The following is a 25,344-nucleotide window of genomic DNA, read 5'->3' as shown; positions in this document are numbered from 1 at the left end:
AGTGTGTGGCAAGTGGGGCAAGTTTGCCTGTGGCTCAATAAAGCGACTCAAATCAGGAGCATTATTCATTAGTCGATGGCAGTCCAATAATTTTCTAGACAAACATTGAATGAGTGTGTATGAATGTGTGTGTGTGTGTGTGTGTGTGTGTGTGTGTGTGTGCGAGTGTGTGGCCATTTAAAGAGGCAAAGACGCCTGCTACATTTTGATTGAACTCATTGGATGCGCTTGGCTTGAACAGAGTTGCTTAATTGACACCCACAGTCAGTTTTATCTATGGGAAAACTAATTTCATGGGCGTGCTGTTGAGTCTCTCTCCTCTCTATGTGTGCGTGTGTGTGTGTGTGTGTGAGTGTGTGTGTTACACACACATATGTTGTGTTAAAAGTGCGTTCGTTCGTTTGTCCGCCTGCGTTTGCTGATAAGCATTTCATGTCACATCCTTAAGGACCTTTTGCTGCTGCCATCAGACATGAGAGTTCACATGCTGCACCCCTCAGCACAGGACACAGAGCACCACACCGCACCCCTCCACTCTACACTCTACACTCGACACTCTCCACTCCTCTCCCCTTCCAAAGCCTATGCCTGCCTTCCTGTCATCGTTACTGTCACCGTCAGCCAGCGCTTAAGATTGCTTTCAACGTCCTTAATTGCTTTTTTTCTTTGTGCCGAGTGCGTCGCTCTCTCTCTCTCTTCCGATGTGTGTGTGTGTGTGTTGCGAAAGAGTGTGTGTCTGTGCACAGTAAGAAAAAGTCCATCAAATCAATACTTAGAACAAAAGTCGATAGTTGAAATTAGTTGCCAGCGCTTGTAAATTTAAGCTAGGTTATAAATTTATTGGAAATCTATACTTTAATAATAATAATAATAATAATAGTTTATTTCCACATTACTTTTAATGTATATGATTATTTCATTAAATTTCTTCTATAATTTGTGTTGTTAAAAAATCTATTGAATATATATGATTTTTTGTTATAATCTATTTTCACATTTCGAAGTTTAAACTTGATGAATTTAAGTATTTAAATGTACTTTAAATTTCGATAGATTGTTAAAGTCATTTATGATTTCAAAGTACATATAACAAAAATCATTTGCTCTCTAATTCCTTATTTTTCAAATTTATTTTATTATTTGTTAAGCCTACTTTGAAGGTACTGAATATTTTTAAATAATATAATAATTCTTATTATTTTGAGTAACAAATTTGTCAAAAGTTGAATGATTTAAAATTAAATTTAAAAAAAAAAAACAAGTAAGAAAGCTAAAAGCAAAACAGTGCGGTAAAATATATCGAATGAATATACCGCACAAATACAAAAATATACCAAAAGTCTATATATTGTATATTGATGTAATACCACACTCTAAATATATTATAGGGTGCAAAATATACTAGAAATTACAAAATATACCATATTGTCAGTCAAAACAACTACGATCTTCTATCCTATGAGTAGTGCGTATAATGAATATTTGTCGTTTTTGTATTGCTTTACTTAAAAATTATGTGCAAATATCTAATAAAGCAAACCAATATTTATTTAATGAAAATATGTATATATATATTTCAGTAATATAAAATACAATGCCTTGAATATATCAAACTAATATTCTGGAAAAATACTAAAATATCTTTATATCAAACTAATATATTGCAAAATACTAAAAATATACCACTTGATATATTTGGTATATCGTTATATCAAACTAATATATTGCAAAATACTAAAAATATACCATTTGATATATTTGGTATATCATTATATCAAACTAATATATTGCAAAATACTAAAAATATACCACTTGATATATTTGGTATATCATTATATCAAACTAAAAATACTAAAAATATACCACTTTATATACATATGTTATATGATATATAATTACATGTATGCTTTATATTCTTAAAATGAATTTCAATTTCGCGCACCACATTTTCTCTCAGTGTACGAGTGTGTGTCTTGGCATTCTTTTGATGTGCTCCTTCGAGTCGGTGGCATGGCAAAGCTTTTGTCATGGCCATGGACATGTCCGCTGCTCAGCGTCTTCGACATCCACATCCAAGTCGATGAGGACGTGTTTCGTTCGGTTCGCTGCTGTGTTGTGCTGTGCGTTGTCGTTGTCGTCGTTGTCGTCGTCGTTGTCGTTCCATTTTGGCGCAGGAAGCGTTATTTCAATTTCCGCCTTTCCGTTTTCCTTTTTGCGCCAAACAGCCGCTGCCCCAGACACGCCATTATTGTTTGACGTGTCAGTGTTAATGAGTCATTGTCCATTAAGTTTGCTCATTTCAAACGGGCAATTAAATTCGACTTTATTGCACTTCAACCATATACGACGTATCCGTATTCCGTCCGATACTCTCGATGTCCGCATTCGATACTCGGACACAAAACTCAACTGAAACTGATGACGATCCCGCCACATAGATGGACATTGAAACCGCAACGAATCTGACTCAACTCAACTCAACTCAACTCGGCTCTTAACATGCCCAACACATACACACACACACACACTCATTTACCTCCGCTAGAGACTCAGCTGCTTGGCTTGACCAAAGGGGGCGTCTCAACTAAGTAGAGCTATAAATCAGCACATGTATCGCATAGACCGACCTCTCGTCCAATTCAACTAAATTATAGCTACGCTTTAAGCATCCACCAATATTCCTTTCGCAATTAACAATTGTCCCAAAAAAAAAAAACATCAACGAAGGATTGCTTGCTGTATTGGTTTTTATTTGATTTTATGGCTCACAAGTGGTTGATGCATTTTTAAAACAAAACAAAAAGAGAGCTGCACAATTGGATTTTTTACTAAAACAATGAAATTTTCAATGTACAATACAAATAGACCATAGTATAATAGAATTTTCAAGCATAAAAGTGAGTACGCCAATATACTATAATAAAATACCAAAAGTGTTGTTTGGTATTACGAAAATACCTTTTCATTCCATGGCATACAACATATTTTTCTATTGCAACAATGAAAAACATCATAATCATAAAGTGAGAACGACGAACATACTCATAATATACCAAATTTTTTGTTTGGTATAACTAAAATACCATAATATTTCAAATATACCATAGAATACAAAATATTTTTCTACTGAAACAATAAAATACAATGTGCATAGTAAACATAGTATAATAGAATCCTCAAGCATAAAAGTGATAAAACCATAATAATATACAAAAAGTGTTTGGTATAATGAAAAATCTATTTCCATCCAACATAGTATAATAGAATATTCGAGCATACAACTGAGAGCGCTAACTCATAATATACCAAAAGTGTTGTTTAGTATAACAAAAATTCAATTTCATTCCAAATATACCATAGAATAAACAATATACCAACTAACTGCAGCCGCTGCTATAATAAACATTATTTTGTATATGTTCAAGCTAACAAATTTTTGTATCACTCTAAAAGACTGTAATTAATTTTTTGTACCAAATATTTAAGACTGCCAATTTCCAATTATTGTAGACTTACGGACATGAATATAGTATATGCAAATACTTTCATCCATTGCAATGGGTAATGTGTATATGAACACCAAAAATATATCGTAATCCATTTTAAATTCGAGTTTACTAATGGAAAGTTAAGGAAATAAACAAAATTTAACCAAACTACTTATATGCATTAATTACAAAAAAACAAAGAAATTTGAAAGATAAATAGTTAGGAAAAATTAAAAGCAAACAGTGTGACCAAACTCTGCTGAACCTTTTCTGCATGTGTACGTATGCAAATGAATTGCCGTATCCAGTAATATTATAATTTATTTAAAAACATATATATACGATTCCATAGCTCAGTTTTTTATTAGAAGAGCATGAAGAGCATGTTCGAAAAATATACAAATCTAGACTATGTACATTTATCACTGACTTTATATTTGTTTAACAAACTTTGCATTAAAAGATTTTTCTTCTTTTTACAGAAAAACAGAGGAAGCATTGACCGAAGAATGTTCGACAACAATTGTGGTGGAGATGAAGACATTAAATACTTCATTTAAAGGTTTGTGACTAATTTAATCTCAAAAAAAAAAGAAAAGAAAAGAAAAAGATTTGCGAAAAACACTTGACTGCAGATTCTAATATGAAATGAATCAGATATCGAAGTTGAGTTTGCTTTGAGTTAAGTTGGAGCCAGTTTCAGTGTTCCCCACGGAAAACGCAGGCGAAAACATGCGCAAGCATGTCACAGCATGTCAAGACATGTACATGTGTGAGAGTGTGTGAGATGTCATAAATCAGCTGCAACGGGCAGCAAAATATGAAACATGGCAGCATAAATAATTAACAAACTTGGCTCAAATGATAAATTTTTTTGTTGGCAAACAAAGACGAAAGAGATAAGTTCGTTTAATATTTATGACAAAATACGCTTAGTAAGAGTGAGTGAGTGAGTTGAAGAGAGAGAGAGAGATGGACAGATATGCCCTTCTTCATAAACTATACAACACACACTTCATACATATTCAGAATGCCCTTGGCACTTGACACCAGCCTCTGACCTCTCGCTCTCTCTTTCTCTTGACTAGATATCGAGAGGAGAGGGAGAGAAGACAAGTATGTGTGTGTGTTGTACTCGCTAATCAGAAGAGACAGAGAGGGAGAGGAACACTACGATTGTCAGTGATTTACGAGCTGCCCCAATCAGACAGGACAACGGGGACACACAGCACAAGAGAGAAAGATACATCTAGCATCATAATTCGTCATTGCATTTGATTTTATTTCAGCGTTATTTATTTGCATTATTTATTTATCCCATTACAACGACACAAGGGAAGAGAGAGAGAGAAGGAGAGGGAGGCAGCCAGGGGGACATTGCCGTAATATGTTTTGTCCATATGTCCATTTGCGTGTCTCATCGCCATGAGCACGAGTCCAACGAGACCACAATCCATATCCACATATCCATATCTATATCCATAGCCAATGCCAATCAATAATTTGTGGCCTGTATAAAGATTTATTGGTTTTGCATTCGCCCAAAAACAGCACACGCCCTTCCTTTTCTCCCTTTCTCCCTTTTCTCCCTATAAATATTACTTTCTTTCTGCACACGCACATGCAGCAGCAGCTGCTCAAACTGAAACTGAATCTAAAACTGAAGCTAAAGTAGATGGAAAACTACAAAATACAAAATAATTCTGCAGTGTATAATAATTTAACTTTTTGTAAGAATTTGTGTCTCTGTCTGTCTGTCTGTCTGTCCGTATAAAAATCTAGATCTTAGAAACTATAATAGATAGAGCTATATAATATTTTCGGGTTTCAGCTGCTTTGGCTTTGACATTCTAGTATGTTTTGACCACGAATCTAGTACTTCAACGATATACTAACTAGTACATTCGGTATATCTTAGTATTTTTGGGATATATTATTTGGTATATTTTAAGAATAATACCTATCTGTCTGCCTGTTTGCCTGTCTGTCTGTCTGTACGTCTGTCCGTATGAAAATCTAGATCTTAGAAACTTCTATTATAGTTTCTATATAATATATATATATATATATATATAGCTATATATATAGCTTTGGCTAACATTCTAGTATGTTTTGACCACGAATCTAGTACTTTAACGATATACCAACTAGTACACTCGGTATATCTTAGTATTTTTGGGGTATAATATTTGGTATACTTTAAGAATAATACCGCATTATTCAAAATGGGAAGGGGAGTATCTTTCAGTCAACACACTCACTCGACTATATCTAGTCTTTTCTTTAGTATATACTAATGGTATATCACATATTTGAGTATAATTTGAACACAATATTGGAAAATAATATGAACAGACACTTTGACATTTTTTTACTTAAAACAGTTAAATCAACAAAAAAGATAATACCTAATAGATAATCTCATATATGATATATTATACAACTAATGCATGGAATATTTAAATAGTTTATACAAATATTCAAATATTTAAATTCTTCGAGAAAATCCTTAGGTTGATGCCAGTGTCTTCTGTATTTTAATGCCCCATTAAGTAAAATAGTATTATAATTTTGTGTCTGCAGGAAATGTATGCAACAAGCAAAAGGAGGCATCTCCGACTGTCCGTCTGTCCGTCTGTCCGTATGAAACATTGGATCTCAGAGTCTATACGAAATAAAGCTATAGTTTTTCCAACAGCATTTCTTATGCTCGCACGTAGTTTTTTTTTCAAATTCTTAAAAGAAAATTAAGCAAAAAAAAATAACAAGCGTAATTTTGAACTATTTTAGATACATACAATAACAACATTTAAAAAAAAAACTCCTACTCCAATTGGGTCTTCCTTGCTTTGGTTGACAATCTGGTATATTTTGTATTTAATGGTATATTTTGAGTGAAGTACTATATCAATATACCAAATATAGCCTTTGGTATTAGTCAGTTGGTTGACAATTTGCTAGATGTAGTATCCCACGGTATATTTTCAACGTAATAGTATCTCGATATACCAAACAAAATGTTCAATATATTTTTGTATTTTTTCGGTGTGTACACATACATGGATTTAATTATTCATTTAGAAATACAGATTCTTAAAATGAATGAGCGCATAACTATCACCAGAAGAGAGAGAGAGAGAGAGAGAGAGAGAGAGAGAGAGAGATAAGGAGAGCTCTTGGAATTGCCGAAAGAGCATAAAGTGAACATTTTCTTTATTATTTTGAAATATATTTAAAATATTTTTAAATATTTGTATTTGTAGGCACACGTGTCCATACAAAATTTGTTGTTTGACAGTTGAAATAGATAACATATAACATATATTATATAACTATATATTAAGTGAAATTTTGGGTATTTGTGAATTTGAATTAGTTCACTTTCTCTAAACAAATGCGTATTTCAACTGCTTGAGACCCCCAACTGTAAGCAATCTTTGGCAAATTGTTTAATAAACCTGCATTTCGAATCGTGAATAATGATCCTCTTACGATTTGTGCTAACTATAATTGGGGAGAAGCATTTGGATTATGGATTTATGTGCATTGCACTGCACTCGAAAGCACTTTAAAGAGTCTCCGACGAATTCTCTCTTCGACTTATCTCCACACAAAGTTGGAGAAAATTGCCTTTATATTGTGCGTACTCTAATTACAGCACGTGTATGTATGTGTGTGTGTGTGTGAGTGTAATGTGTGTTGTGCTATTGTAGCAGGCAAATAAATTTGCTGTGATTTGTAGAGTTGTGATAGAAAAGCGCATTAAACTTGCTGCAACCCACATAAATATAACTAGAGGGCATTTAACTACTCAGCGATTACACACATTACCCACACACATACACAGTCATACACACACACACACACACACACACACTCAGTGAACAATACTTCATGTAAGAGGATGTTAGTATTTAATGGATGTCCTCGCCAATCTACGCCACGACCATTATGCAAGTGCTTCTGTGTTCTGTGTTCTATGCTCTTTACTGCGAAAGCCAAAGGTAAATTTGCGACTAGAGAGGAGCGCGTGACACGAGCAAGTATATCGATAGCTAATTGTTTGAAAATAGTCAGCTTAAATGAAAATTCAAATTTATGTCCTATTTATTACGAATTTAAGTGGAATAGTTGCAAAGATTTCTTTTACAATTTTAACATTTCTATTTAACATTTAAAATTAAAGAAATGCATTTTCAAACATTCCTAAATTTAAATTTTGAACAAATATTCATACATCAACAACGACAATCTTTAGTCTGCAATTGAGCTAGCAAATTAAACCATTTATTTTGGATTAACCGATTTATTATGAACTCATGTGAGAGAAATGTGCAAAAGAATATTTAAATACATATTTAAAAAATGTCATAACATAGAAAGCAGTGACAATTGAAATCTGAAATTAAACAATATTATGTTAAATTCATAAAAATTGCAGAAAAATGCAAAAATTATCATGAATTTTCATGAAAAATTTAGTCGCAAAATTCATTTAATTGAGAGTAGCAAAATGAAGTGAAAATAATTTTAACAAATTTGCTTGAAAAGCAAAAAATATAGATCTACATTTTATTAAAAAAAGTATTAAAGTATTTCTGATTCCTGAAAATTTGGTTGCGATCACATTAAAAATTGTAAAAATTATTTATGAAATAGTTTTGTATAGCAAAATAAAATTGATAAATTGATATACCAAATACAGCCTTTGGTATATTTTAGTATTTTTGCGGTATATTTGTAGAATATGGTTTTATTCAAATTGGGTTGCGGGTATCTCATAGTCGAGCACACCTGTCTGTAGTTTTCTTACTAGTTATTATTATTTTCGATTTTCTGTTCTAGAACTAGACGACAAATCTCTTTACTTTTGAATTGTGTTCTTTGCTTCAAGTGTTGTGTAAAATTGAACAAAAGTAGAGACACTTTTTATATATTACGTGATATATTAAAAGCAATTTTAAGTTTTTTTTTAAATTTTTCTAAAGAAATTTGCCAATAATTTATAAAAGTCTAAAACACAATATGCACATTTATCTCAAGTCTCGTGTCACGTGTCACGTGATCATCTCTGGGTAACCGCATCAATAACAGCATCGAAACTGGGCATCGACAATAGCAAAGCAAGTGGCTGAGAGAGCAGCAGACAGAAGTAACAAGTAAAAAAGCTGCAGTCGGGAGTGCTCGACTATCAGATACCCGGTAACATTATTGAATAAATGCCCAGCAGTGTGGTAGTATTATAAAAATATACCAAATGAATACTGCGAAAATACCAAAAAATATACCAAAGTATACATTTGGTATATCGATGAAGTACTACATGCATATTATAAAAATATACCAAATGAATACTACGAAAATACCACAAAATATACCAAAGGCTACATTTGGTATATCGATGAAGTACTACATTCAAAATATACCATAGAGTGAAAAATATACCAGATAATACACACTTTTTAGGGTTGGAGATGTTTCCTTCTGCACAAAGTTGGAATACCCTTCTACCGGGTATAAGAAGTGAGGAGTACGAGTATATATAGCTATATAGTATATATATACACACACACACACACACACACACTCATATATGGTAGACACACTCATTAACAGAGTCGCTGCCGCCCACACAAAAGGTCATAAAAAAAAGAGAAGAACTTCATTTATTCGGCAAAGAAATAAATCTTTTAATGCACATCGGAGAGTCGTTATTCGGGCATTGTTTTCTCATTTGGCACAACACCTCCTCTCCCTCTTGCTCTCCACCTTCGTCTCCACACCTTCTTGGGTCAAATGTCGTGTCGTTTGGCCATCGATGGACGACCCTTCTCCACTCTCTTCCTCCTCCTCGAGCTCTGCTGCAGTCACAATAATGTGGGGACAATTTTATCGAAGTGGCCAAAAGCAAATGAAGCGAGGCACGAAGCAGCTTTCAATGATTCTAATTATGGAGCCGCCCCGTCGCAAAACTTTCTTAAGTATCGCGTGCATCATTCTTATTGTTTCTCTTCTTCTTCTTCTACTTCTTTTTGGTTTTGTTCCTTCCTCTGCTCTGTTGTTTTGCAAATTGCTTTGTTGTGTGCGTCCATCATGATGCGAGAGCGCATCCTGTGAACATTTTGCGACCCTGTGTGTGTGCGTGTGTGTGTGTGTGTGTGGGCGGGTACGCTCATTACGTTTCCGACTCCAACTCTCCAGCTCTGTTCTCTCTCTCTCTGGTCAATATGTCCCACAAGGCTAGCCAGGCTATAGCCAGGCAGTTGTCGCGTTTCTCCTGCTTGATGTTATGTATGTGTTTATATGCCCATTTGTATGTCCTTTCACTTCCCTTCCCTTCCCTTCCCTTCCGATGGCGATGGTGATGGTGACCTGCGAAAATGTCTGTGTCAAGTTGTGAGTAATAATGCGGAAACGCCAAGCAAAAGCGCAACCCGAAATAAAGCTCGTAAATAGCTCTGAACGAACAGCAGCAGCCAGAATATGCGAATAGCGAATACTCTGACAACTAAGAACAATCGTTTTTTTTTTTCCTAATTACTAAAAGAAAAGGCCAACTTCTATTATTAGGATAAGTATACAGGGCTTTAAAGATTGGCTTCAGATTGATAGAGATTCACATATAGTGTACTAATAATATACACTGAAAAAACTACTAAAATCAAAAAGAAATTTGAAATTCCTAATGTTAGTAAACACATCTTGATTACAAGAACATTTGATATAAACTCCAAATTTATATAGTATTAATAAGAGAAAAAAATCGAATAGTTTTTCTTACTAATTATTATTCATTATTTATTATAGCATACATTTTTGGGAAATACTTTAAGTTAAGAATTTTCTAAGTTTTGATTAGCAGTCACTTAATTGAGCCTAACGTTCAGTTTTAGAATAGAAATTGAGAGTAATGCTTACGAAACTTTTTTAATTTTTTCATTATTAAATATATATTTTACATTAATGAATATTGCTGGATATGTACATACATATATATATTTGTAAGTAATTGCTTCTTGAAATCTGCAAATTTCCAAATTTTTTCACATTTTTGTAGCATACATTTCAGCGCGAAAATTAGATCAGCAAAGTTGCGTATGATTGCAATTGGATTTTCATAAGATCAATTGAACAATAAAATAAAAAATAATAATAATAATAATAAATAATAATAATGTAGCAGATTCTTCGTTTTGCACTTGTTTTGCGTTTTTATAGACCAACTAACTACAGGTCTTAGTTGCTTTGGCTGACAATATGGTATATTTTACACTCTATGGTATATTTATCCTGTAGTATTTTTAACATTTTTGCTGTACTATATCAATATACCAAATATAGCTTTTGATATATGTATTTTTAGAAATTTTGCGGTATATTCATTTGGTATATTTTCAAACTAATAACGCACTGTTTTGCTGGCATTAAAAAATGGGCGGCGAGCATCTCACAGTCGAGCACACTCAACTGAAGCTTTCTTACTTGTTTTTTTTTCGATCTTTTTAAAAGTTTGTTGACTTAAACATTCCCTAGATTCCTGCAAAAGTATTGCAATTGCATATTTAACCCGAGTAATCGACAGAAATGTTTTAAACTAAAAACAATTGTGCATGCTTTCATTTTTCAAGCTTTCTAGCATGTGCTTTAATTGCTTACATATGTAAATACAAATTATTATAGTATTAACTTTAGCACACTTATTTGTAATCTATTCTTTAATAAAAATAACAATAACTTAACACTTCTTATACTTCATATGTTAGATTCCTTACAATTTGATTCAACAAGTTAGCTTTGTTATTTTCCGCTCGATTTGAATGAGACATAAAACTCAGAATTTCAATATTTCTGACAGCATCGATTCATAATAGCTGAGGAGTGAGAAGAAGAGTGGAGAGGGAAAGGGGAGAAGGGGAAGGCGCACGTCTTTTTCTGCTTGACATGTGTCACAAACTGGATGACATATGCGATTACATCGCATTATTCGCACTGACAAATGTCGAGGCAAACAAAGGCCCATTAATTAGCCGTACGTGTCCATGCATTACATGAGCATTTTTGTTGTGTCCTTTTGCCACAAGTTTTGTCCGCTGTTGTTGTTGTTGATGTCCTTCTTGTGGTGTTTTGTCTGCGGGTTTGTCAAGTCTATTTTGCGGGGAGTATGTAGAATAATAGCTCTTGTGTGTGATGTCTTCAGATGAATGTGTCCATGGACCACGTACATAAGCACATAATTACGTATCTTTCTTCTTTTTTTCGCAGTTCTCCTCTCTCTCTCTCTCTCTCTCTCTTTCGTTCTTGTTCTTGTATTTTGCGCAGACAGCGGGAAAGTTAAATTGCAGAAATCGCAAAACTTTACTATCCACAAGCAAAAGTAATGGAATTGTGTAATTAACGAGACTCCTGGGTAAAGACTTGATGAAATGCTCCACTTCCAGTGAAATCAACTCACATACGTAACACACACACACACACATAAATAAATGGTTGCAAGGTCCTTGTTGTCGCCTTTAAATGCTGTTCAAATGGCTGAGCAGGTAAACTAAGAATTCTTCAATTAAGAGACTTCTTCTTAAATACGTTCTTTTTGATTTCACAATTTAAAGCAACACAAAAAAAAACTCCAAATGAATCTATATGCAAATATTATTTAGTAATTTAAAGTCGCTAAATTGTATTGCGTATTGTGTTTTGTTTGAATAATGAAATAATGAAATTAATAATAAATAAAATAAGTAATAAATGATAAGTAATGAAATTAATAATGTTATTCAATAAATACTTACTATACTCAATATAATGTCCTTTAAATAATCGTGTTCTATTTTTTCTTCAATCTCTTTACAGGCCTAGCATTTGTTGGATTTTACTTACCCACAGGACACTTCACTAATTCTTAAATTATTGCAAAATATTTGTAAATTATAAATCAATAAATTTAAATTAACTTTAGAGAATTTCAATAAAGCGCGTTGTTTTTATTTAGTTTAAATTAGCAGTCTTAAAGTTCAGCCTGAAAGTATGCTACAAAAAATTTGAAGTTGCCGCCACGAAATTAAAATTTTTGTAGCATACTTTGAGGGTGCAAGTATGGTATTTTTTGGAAAAACCGCTATATCTCGGCCATATCCTGCCGCATTTTCAAAGGACACATATTTCTAGGATCGCAAGGACCAACTCTATCGATTGGCATCAAAAATATGTTGATTTATCCAAGGATTCAATATTTGTAATTTTTCAATAGCTAATTTCAGGAATTTCTCATGAACCACAAGGACGAAGTGAATGTCCTTTGGCACGATGATAGCTCTCATCAAAGGCGTTCGTTTGAACCACAGGAGCAGCAAGGATCAGGCAGGGTATTGCCACGATATTTCCGAATTTATCTATAAAAATAAGTCACTTTATCTCGGATCCTGCAAGGATTTTCGTCCTTTTTTTCTAAGACAAATTAGCTTGTCTTTATAAGTACAATCCTTGTGCCAAAGGGCATAATGCTCGACCTTCAAATGGCTGAGACACAGTAAATCCTTAAGTTGCTGATTATAAAAAGGTAAGTCCTATCAAGATCCTTAATGATGATCTCATTATGATGATAATGACAGAGAAAGAAAATAATAAAAATAAATTTTTGTTTTTTTTTGTCGGTTAATTGCAAATTTTAAAATTTCAAATATTAGCTAATCTGCTGATGAAATACCAGGCGAACATAAATCAGCAGCAAGCAGACGTATTCTTAAATTATAAATTTCAAATTGGCGCGCTAAGACTGCGTCAGTTTGTGGTAATCCGATAGATGGCGCTTCAGCTGGTGGTAGTCCAATAGATGGCGTTACTAAGTAATTTTTTGAAGTTCTACCTGCTGCCGATTTATGTTCGCCTGGTATTTCATCTGCTAACTTGGTGATTTTTAGCAGTTCGTGCCGATTTAAAGTGGCCACTTGAAACAATTGGAACTTATAAGTAATACCAAATCATATGGTGAATTACCAGTCGAACGTAAATAACCAGCAAGCAGACGTATACTTAATTATATATTTCAAATTGACGCGCCAAAACAGCGTCAGTTTGTGTAGTCCGATAGGTGGCGCTACAGTCTGTGACAGTCCGATAGATGGCGTTACTAAGTGATTTTTTTGTAGTTCTACCTGCTGCCGATTTATGTTCGCCTGGTATTTCATCTGCGAACTTTGTGAAATTTCTCAATAAGTGCAATGAAAATTGGGCCTTCGACCTTCAAATGATCGATATACAGAAAATTTGTAATTTTTGGCTACTTTTCTATACTTACCCTCTTATAAAATTTTCAGTTTTGTGCAAGAATATTGAATATCATTGAATGCTAATCGGTACTACTTACCCATCATTGATTTGGTCGACATATAGCTTAAAAATTAATGCAATTTTTCGAAAACAAGCTATATCTCAACAATATTCTGCAGCACTCTCAAAGGACACGTATTGCTGGGATCACATGAACTAACTCTATGGATTGACTCATCTAAGAATGAGTAAAATAAACAATTAAACTAATTTACATTCATCAAAAAAAAAACATATTTAATTATTCATAAAGTTAGATTTTAGAATATATATATAAAACAAAGTACGTAGTTCATAGTAAGAAAAGAATTTTGAAAAAACTAGAAACTACTCACTTAACGATACGAATACATGCTAAGATGTAAGGACCTCAAGGTTATTTGTGGATTATGCTTGCGAATTGAGTCATTATATTGATTTACATAATCTTCTATAACCGATTTATATAGCATAATCGTGAAACATTTTTGATGAATTCGAATGGGGTTAAGATGCGATACGAAATGCTGCCACACGACTTCGTTAAACGTCAAACGCGGTTAGTAAAAAAAAATGCTTAAATTGATTATAGTATTTATATAGCTGCGAGTTGTCCTTCAACTAAAACAATTGCTTGTAGCTGGTGGAATTATCGCCCGATGCTCTGGGCACACTCTTCAGCTTCTTCTTGTTCAGTTTATACGGCCCAGGCGCCACAAGAGCTGCAGCTGCACCTCCCACGCCACCGCCACCGCCACCTGCGCCATTGCGATCCGTTCGCTGCACACTCAGATCGTAGGGAGTGCGCACGATTTCCGGGAGATGAGCATAATAGACGACACGTTCGTTCCGGGGCGAGAGCGAGAGCTGTGGCGACATCTTCGAGTTGGCGGAAACTGGATATTTGCTGCTGCTGTACGAGTCGAGCACTGGCATCGGCAATGCCTCATCGATGTAGCCACCGCGTCGCGGCTTAATGTAATCCCTCGACTGCGGAGTATCCAGCTGGCGGTCGGGATACATCAGATAGGGTTCGGGATATTGGGGAACTCGAGGACTGTAGCTGTCATAGGGATCAAAGCGCTGACGATGCACATACATGTCCTCAAAGTACTGCGGATAAGCACGATGATATTGCTCATCGAAACTGTTGGGATATTTTTTTTTGATTAGCGTACATTTCAATTAATCAATGAAATTATAGACTTACCGATCGTAACGTCTGATATACGGATCGTATGATCGGGATGGATACATGGCCAGCGATTTGCCCGTATACTGACCATACCAAGGCAGCGATTTTACATTCATTTCATCGACAGGTGGTCGACGATGACTCGATGTCTCAAGTCCGCTGGTCACACGTATCGCCGACGATCCACTGAGATCGTTGTCACTCGACGATGCCTCCATGCCTGGTCGCCTGGTGTTCATATAGTAATCATAGTCCGCATAGCTAGCCGAAGGTTTGCCCATGCGACTCATCATCGGCTTGGCCGGCTGCGTTGAGTCCAACGGTTCTGTGGCGTCCACATCGATGATGCTGCTATCCTCCAATTCGGGATTGCGATTCAAATTGTGATTGAGATGATCGTAACCAGGATCCGCATAGGCGCACATCATGATCATCAGTATGTGCATCGAACAGATGAGTGTAAATTTCCTTTGCTCCATAATTGTATTTCGTTTTTTTTCCACCGACCGACCGACCGACTGACTGCGTTCGTTGACCAAGAGCGACTGATCCCATCATCTAACGATCGTATCGATAGTTGGGCACATCACCCATGGGAAACAATGATGCCGGCGACATGGTAAGTTTAACTTCAAAAGCGAATTGTATTTTGCACCACACATTTCTCTATTCGAGATTCTATGTCCATTCTATTGGGAATCTCTGAATCGCAAGAGTGCACAATTCAAGTGAACCAGCAAATTGAATATCCGATACTCTATTACCCAGTCGTGACATCTGCAATAAAAGTCAGTTGTATAATTTATTGAAATATTATTATATTACTTTATTTCTTACCATAATTTGAAACTGAAGAATCGATTAAAGCATTTTCGAGTAATCATAAAAAGATGATTAGAGGCGTAAACTGGGATCATCGATGACATTCGAAGTTGCGTTGAGTTGTCTGAGAAAAAGATTATCAGTATGATTAATCATAATTCAAAATATAGATGGGAAGCCTCAGCAAACCAAATAATGCTGCGAGTAAGACAAGTTAGAAAGGTGCAGTCGAGTGTGCTCGACTGTAAGACACATTGCTAAACATTGCAAAACAGTGCTGTATTAAATTTAAAATATACCAAATTAATGTATCATATAGAAATAAAAAATATAACCAAAGGCTATTTGGTATATTGACAAAGTACCATAATGTATAAAATATACCGAATGAATATACCGCAAAAATACTGTAAAATAAAATATTGATATAGAAATATACTATATGAAAAACACCTCATTAATGTACTACAAAGATACTAAAAATATATTAAGGTGACATACCGAATATACCAAAAAATATACCAAAGACAAGGAATAATAATATAGTACTTTACTATTTAAAATATACATAATTAATGTAATATATTTAATATAAAATATACCTTTTACTATATACTATTTATATATATCTCGCAATAATTCTACAAATATACCGAAGAATGTATATTTCGTATATTGATATACAAAGATTATATTTATATACTTACTTTAATATATAAAATTACTTGAATAATATTCCGCAAAAATACTAAAAATATACCAAATGGTATATTTGGTATATTGATATAGTACTAGCGGATAGCGGGTATAAACATACATCATTTTATATTAACTTTACAATTTAAGAGAATTCGATAGTCACCTGGAATGTGATTTGATTGTAGGTGCGCCACTGGAAATCGACAGCATTTTGTTGACATTTAGAAAATGCATTTTGCATTTGTATGGCGAGCCACCGCCGCACAGAAGAGGGCTTTACACAATAACACGAACTTGTCCATGCCACGGTTCGTTGCACGTGGCACCTACCACCACCATCACGATTGATTGAATGATGCAGTTTTCCATTTGCATACTGAATCATTAGGCGACTCCAAAGCGTTCAGCTGGAACAAGTTAAAATCTTTCTTCTGCTTCTGCTCTAGGGAAAGTCACATTTGTGTTTATTATAAATATATAGTTGGTTTTTTGGTTTTATTACTTTGTTTTTAAATTTTTTAATTGAAAATTATTGAACTTATCAGTTAATAGTAGTTATATAAATTAGTTTGCAATAACAAATTAATAGTAGGTTTTTGTTTTTTGTTTTTTTTTTTAAATCATTTGTAATGCTGGACAATTTACAACTAAATATGCATAAATAATGTTGGTTTTTTTTATTTCTCCTTCTTCATTTAAAATACGATTATATTTTGTAACTGTGACAGCGTTGAACCGAAATGCACACTTTCGGGTAGATTTTTAATTTGCAGCAGCCATCTTTGGCATTCTAAACACTTGCGTTGACGATCCTCTCGCGTCACATCGACGCCCAAACCATTTGCTGCCCAAGAATCGAGATTCTCTTGAATCGTTGGCAAGAAGTTTGACAAAATGATGCGCAAAGTGTCGCAAGCTCTCGTGAAATGACTGCACATAAAAAAAAAAAACAAAAAAAATAGTATACTCCTATTGAGTAAAGTTGTCAGGATAATAAGCATAAAATTTTGTACTCACAATTTGTGTTGACTTTGCAAAAGTTCATAAATCTCTGGTAAAACAAATGTACAAAAGTCCAAATTCCACGATGAACTGCAAAACAAATGCAAAATGATTATTATTGACAAATAATAGAGTCAGAACATCACCGAGTACTTACGGTTTTTCAATTATCGCCCCTAAAAGATCTATAAATATAGATCGTCCACTAGTTTTAGCTAGCCTCAATGCACCAAGAACATCATGTGAACTGCAATATAAAAAAAAAAACAATTTAATAACGTCACAAAGACATAAAAAGAAATGAATTTGCAGATAAAATTGACAAATTTCCACTACTTTCCATCTTTAACTTTTTTACGTAATACATTCTTTCGAAACCAATCCCCACTCTCTTTCCTGTCCTACACAACATAACAAACATTTAAATACCATAATCTTAACAATTCAACTAACAATTATATTCTTTTAATAGTAATTAAGTCAGCGCTAGTAATTTTAAGCTAGATTCCAAACTATGCTATGTAATAATAAAAAAAAATCTATTTGGAAATTTCATGATCGTAATCTAATGTCTTCAATACAATATTATTACATCTACGTTTGCTCACCGCGTTGAATTTCGCAGCAGATCGAGACTCGCCTGTCGATTGCTCAATTCCTGCAGCACAGCTTCGTGGGATCTCGTCAAGATATCGAACTCATAATGATCGTCGATGAAATTGCGGTTTATGGGCTTGGTAGGTATTAAATCGGGACGATAGTTCATCGGTTGCTGCAAAAGATAAAAGCATTTAGTAGTGTGAATCAAAATACATTTTAAATATAACCACTTACATGCTGCGTGTGTTTCTCTTGTATGGTTGTCTTAGTCTGATGCGATGTACGCATATCTAATGTTGTTCGCGATCTCATTGGTGGCTTGGTGATAATCTCTACGTTAATGTTCTTTTGCTGTGTGTTCTCCTTGTAGAATTGACTCTGATTTTGGCTCATCGAACGTTTGTTCTTGTTCACCACATTCGACGATGAGGATTTCTTGAGTACCATATTATCATCGAGCTTATGCAGTTCCATTGAGCTAACCGAAGAAGCTTGTCCCAATTTATTATTGCCAAAGATTGCGGTTGATGTTTGTTTGGTATTGCTAATCGCTGTGTTTCTTTTGTGCAGTGCTGTTGTTGTTGTCTTTTTAATTGATTTCGATGAGGCATTGATGGTTGATGGCGCCGCTGTCGTGACAATTGTTCCCTTGTTATAGTTGTTGGTTAAATAATTTAAGTTTTGATTCACGGGGAAATCCTCGGCCATCTCATAGTTATCATAGTTAGTTAGAATCGGCGGATTGCTATCGTTTGGACTATACTCTACATCACCTTTTTCAATTGAATATATATCATATTCATCCGATACGTGCAGTGAACTTGGTCCATTTAAATTTAGCATACGACTCGAACCGCCCATATCCATGCCATAACTACTATAATTTCCATCTAGATTAAATGGTAGATTGTCTCGGGTGAATTTGTTGTGCTTCAGCGACGAAGCATCGATGCCGCCACCGCCTGCATTATATGTGCTGCCCTCCATGGATGACGCTGAAACAATGGTCTGTGGGATGTGCTGAAGCGAGGACATTGGCGATGATGTTTCAATATGCTCCAATGCCGCCTCATTGACAACCTCCAGACTGAGGTTCGGTGATGATAACTCATCATACGTTTGGCTTTTATTGTCCTCATGCTCCTCATCAACTTTGGCCGGCTTCGATCCTCCGCCCAGCGACAATCGAAACTTTTGATTGCCGCGCGAGAAACTCTTTCGGCTCGTTGAGTTATGCTTAAAGCTGTTTTGAGTGTTGGTCGGATTGTAGAACGGTATCACACGATCAAGGCTTATTGTATTTATCGACACAGTATCAATATCATGGCAGCCACAAATCTGCAAAAGAAAATTTGAATATATTATATTGAAATCAAAGAAGCGACCAAATAAAACTTACCAACTTGTTTTGAACAACTTTCATGTCGGCTAGCGAGGACCATGTGCCCTTGATGTGATCTAATTCACGATCTGGCTCCCAGCCAATCACAGATATTCCGGCAGCACTTCCCACAAACAGGCACTCGCCTTTTTCACTGCAAGCCCAAATATCAATTAAATAAATGGTGAAGGATTGGTTAACACACTTTTAACATACCTAAATGTAATGCATTTGATTGGTTGGCCATAGAAGTGTGTTGTTTGCGACACAAGCTGCTGATGCTCCAAGTCATAAATGGACACTGTGCCATCAACACGTCCTGCCGCCAATAGAAACTCATATGGATGAAACTGTATGCATGTGATGGCCGTAACCGGCGGCTCGGCAATAAATTCCATAATCTGTTTGCTTTTCCGTATGTCCCAGATCAATATGGATCCTTCCAAGCCAGCGGAAGCAATCCATAGTCCATCTGGCGAAAATTTCACCGAATTCACATGTGATATGTGTCCTTTACACACTTTAATGCACTTATTTTCATTCTGAACATCCCACAGCCTACAAACATAAACACATACGAATTGTTCATTTAATAAATTATAAAAATAACCTTATAGAATACAATTCATATTTAAATTCCAAAAATTGTATTGATACCATTGCAGCAGGTGCTCGGTTATCGATATTTATCGATAAGGTAGTACAATATGAAAGTGGTATATTCAAGTAGTATTTTTCGTAAATACAACTTGCGGTCACACCGGCGGCCATCATCTGCCCATAATCCAATTTTTGTTTTCCTTTTTTTGTTTTCCACATTCCGCTTATCAACATTATTATACAGCCGAGTGTATTGCACTTTGTACCGGGTGGCGCAAAGATAATCGTGGAGTTAAAAACTTAATAAGCGATACTTGTGTGGAAAAAGGTAATTTATTCATACCAAAAGCAACAACTGTGTAAAGTGCGGAAGTTGGAAAAGAAAAATAGATATTGCAAGTTCCCTTCACACTGATAGTTGTCGTTGTTATTGTTTTTTTCTGGCATTTTGTTGACCCCGTTGGACTTGGAGCAAACATTGCTCGATATTATAGATTATGCATGAGTTGATAATACAAATCTTTTGATAAGTTCGCGCAAAGAACCCAACAGCAATCTGAATAAAATTTTTTTCACAGTTCACAGCACAATTGGCAGTTGATTGAACCGGATTGCAGCACCAACAAAAAAGTAAAACGAGTAGCAAAACAAAGAAAATGTCTTCATCGCAACAACAACAACTCCGCTTCGATGGTCGTGTGGCCGTTGTAACCGGCGCTGGAGCCGGTTTGGGACGCGAATATGCTTTGCTTTTGGCCTCTCGCGGTGCCAAATTGGTGGTGAACGATCTCGGTGGCAGCCATGTGGGCGAAGGAGCCTCACAGCGCGCTGCCGACGTTGTGGTGGAGGAGATTCGCAAGGCGGGCGGCGAAGCTGTGGCCGATTACAATTCGGTCATCGATGGTGCAAAGGTCATTGAGACGGCCATCAAGGCATTTGGACGTGTCGATATATTGATCAACAATGCCGGCATCTTGAGGGATCGCAGCATCATTAAGACCACCGATCAGGACTGGGATCTGGTGAATGATGTGCATCTGAAGGGCAGCTTCAAGTGCACCCAGGCCGCATTTCCGTACATGAAGAAACAGAACTTTGGTCGCATCATTATGACATCATCGAACTCGGGCATTTATGGCAATTTCGGACAGGCGAACTATTCGGCCGCCAAGATGGGTCAAGTGGGATTGGCCAACACGGTGGCCATTGAGGGTCAGAAGAATAACATCTACTGCAATGTGATCATTCCAACGGCTGCCAGTCGCATGACCGAAGGCATTTTGCCCGACATCCTCTTCAGCCAACTGAAGCCGAGTCTGATTGCCCCAGTTGTGGTTTATCTGTGCCACGAATCTTGCACCGACAACGGTAAGAGATAACAACTTGGATATAAGAACAACACTTCATGCAACGTTCATCACTTCCTCCTCTCTCTTTTTCTCCACAGGCAGCTACATTGAGAGCGCCGCTGGCTGGGCAACCAAAGTGCACACGGTGCGCGGCAAGGGATCCGTGTTGCGTCCCTCCATCGAGGACCCCGTCACGTTGGAGTATGTGCAGAATGCTTGGAATCAAGTCACCGACATGTCGCAAGCCAAGCATCTGAATGCCATTGCTGAGGCATCGGGTTCGCTACTCGAAGTGCTCGAGAACCTCAAGTCAGCGGACAAGGATGCTGTCGAGGATACTTTCACGTACGGCAATAGGGAATTAATTCTCTACGCCTTGGGCATTGGTGCGACCACCAAGAACAGCGCTGACATGCGCTTTTTGTATGAGAACGATGCCGACTTCTCGCCCATTCCATCGTTCTTTGTGCTCCCCGGTCTGCTGCTGAGCATGTCCAGCTCGTTGGTGGGCAATGCTTTGCCCCACAGCAGCGCTGATCTGACAAACATTCTGCATGGCGAACAGTACTTGGAGATACTCGATGATCTGCCCACCAGCAGCACACTCGTGACCAAGGGCAAGGTGTTCGATGTGATGGACAAGGGATCGGGCGCTGTCATTGTGACCAACGCCGATTCATACGATGAGAACGGCAGACAGCTGGTGAGGAATCAGAGCGCTGTCTTTGTCGTTGGTGCCGGTAAATTTGGTGGCAAAAAGGAACCCATCGCTGGCGTTGTGCCATTGATTGCCACGCCCACTCGCGCCCCGGACGCATCGATTCAATACAAAACGGACGAGGATCAGGCGGCACTTTATCGTCTATCTGGTGATCTGAATCCCTTGCACATTGATCCGAATTTCGCACGTCTCAGCGGCTTCAAGACACCCATCCTGCACGGTCTGTGCTCGCTGGGCTTCTCGGTGCGCGCCGTGCTCGCCAAGTATGCCAACAACGATAGCTCCCTGTTCAAGGCGGTCAAGGTGCGTTTCTCGGGACCAGTTCTGCCGGGACAAACCCTCAAGATTGACATGTGGCAGCAGCAGCCGGGCGGTGCACGCATCCTTTTCCGCACCACGGTCGTGGAGACGGGCAAGGAGGTCATCTCGGGCGCTTACGTTGACTTGAAGGACTCCAAGGCCAAATTGTAAACCTTGTTGCCCCAACCCACACACACACATAATTCCATTCAAAGAATGCTTATATACTTATATACACACACACTTAACAATTTAACCCTCGATTGGTGGTAGATTATGGTGCAATAAGTAAATATGTTGTATTAATTGTTCCCCCAACACATTTTTGATTATTATCTAAATAAAGCGATACGTTTTTCTAATATACTTGATAATGATTATTGTATGGCTTATAAAGAGAGTTGTAGAAGATTCCTAAAGATCTAGAAGAATTTCTAATAATCAACTATTCTACGAAAATAAATGGAACTTTAGTGCTTAAGAAGATGGCTCATACTAAGAATTGTAGGAATATCTAAAGATCCAGAACAATTGGCGTTTTCTAATTTTTGATTATTCTACTAAAATAAATGGAAGTTCAAGAAGATACCCCCCTATAATAAGAATCTTTGAGAAAACCTAAAGATCTAGAAGAATTTGCGTTTTCTAATAATCGATTATTCTATGAAAATAAATGGAATTTTAGTGCTTAAGATGGCTTATAATAAAAATTGTAGAGAATACCTAAAGCTCTAGAAGAATTTCCAATTTCTAATACTCGATTATTCACTGAAAATAAATAGTTATAATAGTTATAGAGAATACCTAAAAATCTAGAATAATGTGCCTAGTTTTAGAGTAGTTAAAAATGTGAAGACTTAATGAAAATATTAAATTTTGGCTTGTGTCTTCGTGTATTAAGGGAAGAAGTTCCTCTTCAGGGAATTTTCAACAATAAATTTTAAAGTAATCTTTGTAATGTTGGCAATATTCCAACCCTATAAAGTTTATATTCTATATAATGAAAGTTGAGCTTAAATCTAAGTTGTTCTACAATTACAAAGCAGTAACTAATCCTATCCGTCTGATTTCCCTCAGAGTTGCTCTATTTACAAATAAACTTGAAACAGTTTTTAATTTAGTAACTTTAGAAGCAACCCAAAAAAAAGGAAAAAAGAAAACACGTCTGATGTGAATCAGTTCTCTACACATTTCGTTAGAAAGAAAAAGCAAATCGCATTAAACAAGCTAATAAGAGAATGACTAATGAATGCGGACGGAGACGTTTGTTTGGGGATTTAAGAGCATTAATAAAATGCAACACCAAATACTAGATGATGACTAGACGCTTATCATTTTGGGTCACGCATGCATGCGAGTGAGCGTGACAGCAACACAGATTGTTGCCATCTCGCTTCAAACTATAAATAATTAGCTAAAAATGCGTGTGATCTGTAGCAATTACAAATACAAATTGGCATTAGCAATTGTGCGTGATTCTTGGAGAATCTACACAGGTGCAATACGCTATAGAAAGTCTGGATTGGAGAATGTTTAACACTGTAATTGAATTTCGGGGGAAACTCACCTGACTGTTGTGTCATTGCTGCCAGAGACAACATACTCCCCAGATGGATTGAAATCCAAGGTGCGAACACTTTTCATGTGCCCATTTAGCGTTGAATAGATTTTTTGGGCATTCAGATCCCAACGACGTATGATCCCAATATCATCGGCTGAATACACGAAATTATCCTTATTGGCAAAGCGAACGCATTCGATGGAACGATTGTGGCCCGTCAATGACTGCAAACAAAAAAAGAACAATTAGGAATTAGTAATTACAAATTAGTCAGAATATTACTTAGTATTGAGTATACGCACCATGAAGCACTCATCTTGGCCAATGGCCCAGAGATTGACATTGCGATCCTCGCCGCCAGTAACTAGAACACGTCCCGTTTCGCCAAGATCGAGACTCGTCACCTTCTCGTTGTGCGCCTTAATGTCATCTGTTAAAAAACAATTTTCAAAATTCATAAACAATGTCAACAAGTTGCCGATCATACAATCGAATCAATATGTATCTATGGTAATCGTCAGTGTGACCTCATCTCCTAGCATAACAAAAAAACATACATACATATGTACACACTATTCTTGTATTATTCCATAGCTCCTTACAAGGGCTGCATCCCACATGCATTTCTTTGCATACATCTACATACGTATGTACGTGCATGTGTGCGTGTGCCCCATAGGCTCAACGTACACACACACACACACACTTACACATATGTACGTCTGCTTGTGTGTGCGTGCAGCAGTCTAATAAGTATGAGAACCACTTTCATACGAGGGAAAATTCTATTTTACTCACAGATTTTTGCTACTAGATTCCTGGGCAGCGCCATGTCCATGCGTATTGGCGTTATTGCTGTAGGTTTATGTTGACGCCGATCTGGTTCACTTTGGGGGCCAGTATTGTTAATATTTTATTTTAATTTGTCGCAGGTGTGATAATTTTTGTGGGGTTTGAGTTGAGCGAGTCTGATCAGCTGTCCGCTGTCTCTTTTTTTTTACTGTGGCCTAATACTATTCCTGGTGCAGATACAAAAATAATCATAGAACGTATTTGAACAGACGCCACATAACACCGATTTACATGATTAATAACGCGATAATATTATACAACAGTTCACATTAAATAACGATAATTCATACAGTTTTTTGTAGACAAAACAAATGCACATTATATATGTACGATGGCCCAGGGCTGGCGTATCAATTCTCGGTTTTCAATGGCGTTGCCATCCAATATGACATTTCTAAAATAAAAATGCCAGATCATCCAAATATATCGGTGGAGCTATCGAGCATAACTTGCGGTCACACTTCAAATCACA

General features: G+C 36.3%; 3 protein-coding genes across 3 annotated transcripts; 1 reads left to right on the top strand and 2 right to left on the bottom strand.

Moving 5' to 3' along the window:
• Positions 1–14,074: 14,074 nt before the first annotated feature.
• On the bottom strand, positions 14,075–16,924 carry LOC132795368 (uncharacterized). Its single transcript, XM_060806041.1, has 4 exons — positions 16,670–16,924; positions 15,823–15,931; positions 15,001–15,762; positions 14,075–14,937 (listed from the first exon to the last, which is right to left on the bottom strand). The coding sequence occupies exons 3-4, from the start codon at positions 15,462–15,464 to the stop codon at positions 14,412–14,414; spliced, it is 990 nt and encodes a 329-aa protein (XP_060662024.1). The 5' UTR covers positions 15,465–15,762; positions 15,823–15,931; positions 16,670–16,924; the 3' UTR covers positions 14,075–14,411.
• Positions 16,925–17,100: 176 nt separating this feature from the next.
• On the bottom strand, positions 17,101–25,228 carry LOC132795365 (katanin p80 WD40 repeat-containing subunit B1). The gene is made up of 10 exons (XM_060806037.1): positions 24,819–25,228; positions 24,323–24,450; positions 24,027–24,244; positions 19,706–20,047; positions 19,508–19,643; positions 18,343–19,446; positions 18,117–18,280; positions 17,666–17,755; positions 17,524–17,598; positions 17,101–17,436 (listed from the first exon to the last, which is right to left on the bottom strand). The coding sequence occupies exons 1-10, from the start codon at positions 24,856–24,858 to the stop codon at positions 17,202–17,204; spliced, it is 2,532 nt and encodes an 843-aa protein (XP_060662020.1). The 5' UTR covers positions 24,859–25,228; the 3' UTR covers positions 17,101–17,201.
• On the top strand, positions 20,248–22,825 carry LOC132796096 (peroxisomal multifunctional enzyme type 2). The gene is made up of 3 exons (XM_060807135.1): positions 20,248–20,417; positions 20,668–21,457; positions 21,537–22,825. Exons 2-3 carry the CDS (start codon positions 20,746–20,748, stop codon positions 22,628–22,630), a joined length of 1,806 nt encoding a protein of 601 aa, XP_060663118.1. The 5' UTR covers positions 20,248–20,417; positions 20,668–20,745; the 3' UTR covers positions 22,631–22,825.
• Positions 25,229–25,344: the final 116 nt, after the last annotated feature.

The sequence above is a fragment of the Drosophila nasuta genome, chromosome X (genome assembly GCF_023558535.2).
Source record: "Drosophila nasuta strain 15112-1781.00 chromosome X, ASM2355853v1, whole genome shotgun sequence".
Taxonomy (NCBI): domain Eukaryota; kingdom Metazoa; phylum Arthropoda; class Insecta; order Diptera; family Drosophilidae; genus Drosophila; species Drosophila nasuta.
Note: the sequence above shows the minus strand (reverse complement) of the source record. Positions and strands in the feature narration are given on the sequence as shown.

Coding starts and splice junctions, on each gene's coding strand:
- LOC132796096 (XM_060807135.1), top strand. CDS start 20,746: ATGTCTTCATCGCAACAACAACAACTCCGCTTCGATGGTCGTGTGGCC. Junction 21,458..21,536: donor CGAATCTTGCACCGACAACG/GTAAGAGATAAC, acceptor TTTTCTCCACAG/GCAGCTACATTGAGAGCGCC.
- LOC132795368 (XM_060806041.1), bottom strand. CDS start 15,464: ATGGAGCAAAGGAAATTTACACTCATCTGTTCGATGCACATACTGATG. Junction 14,938..15,000: donor TATATCAGACGTTACGATCG/GTAAGTCTATAA, acceptor ATATCCCAACAG/TTTCGATGAGCAATATCATC.
- LOC132795365 (XM_060806037.1), bottom strand. CDS start 24,858: ATGGACATGGCGCTGCCCAGGAATCTAGTAGCAAAAATCT. Junction 20,048..24,026: donor AGCAATGACACAACAGTCAG/GTGAGTTTCCCC, acceptor TTATGTTTGTAG/GCTGTGGGATGTTCAGAATG. Junction 17,599..17,665: donor GGGGCGATAATTGAAAAACC/GTAAGTACTCGG, acceptor TTTGTTTTGCAG/TTCATCGTGGAATTTGGACT.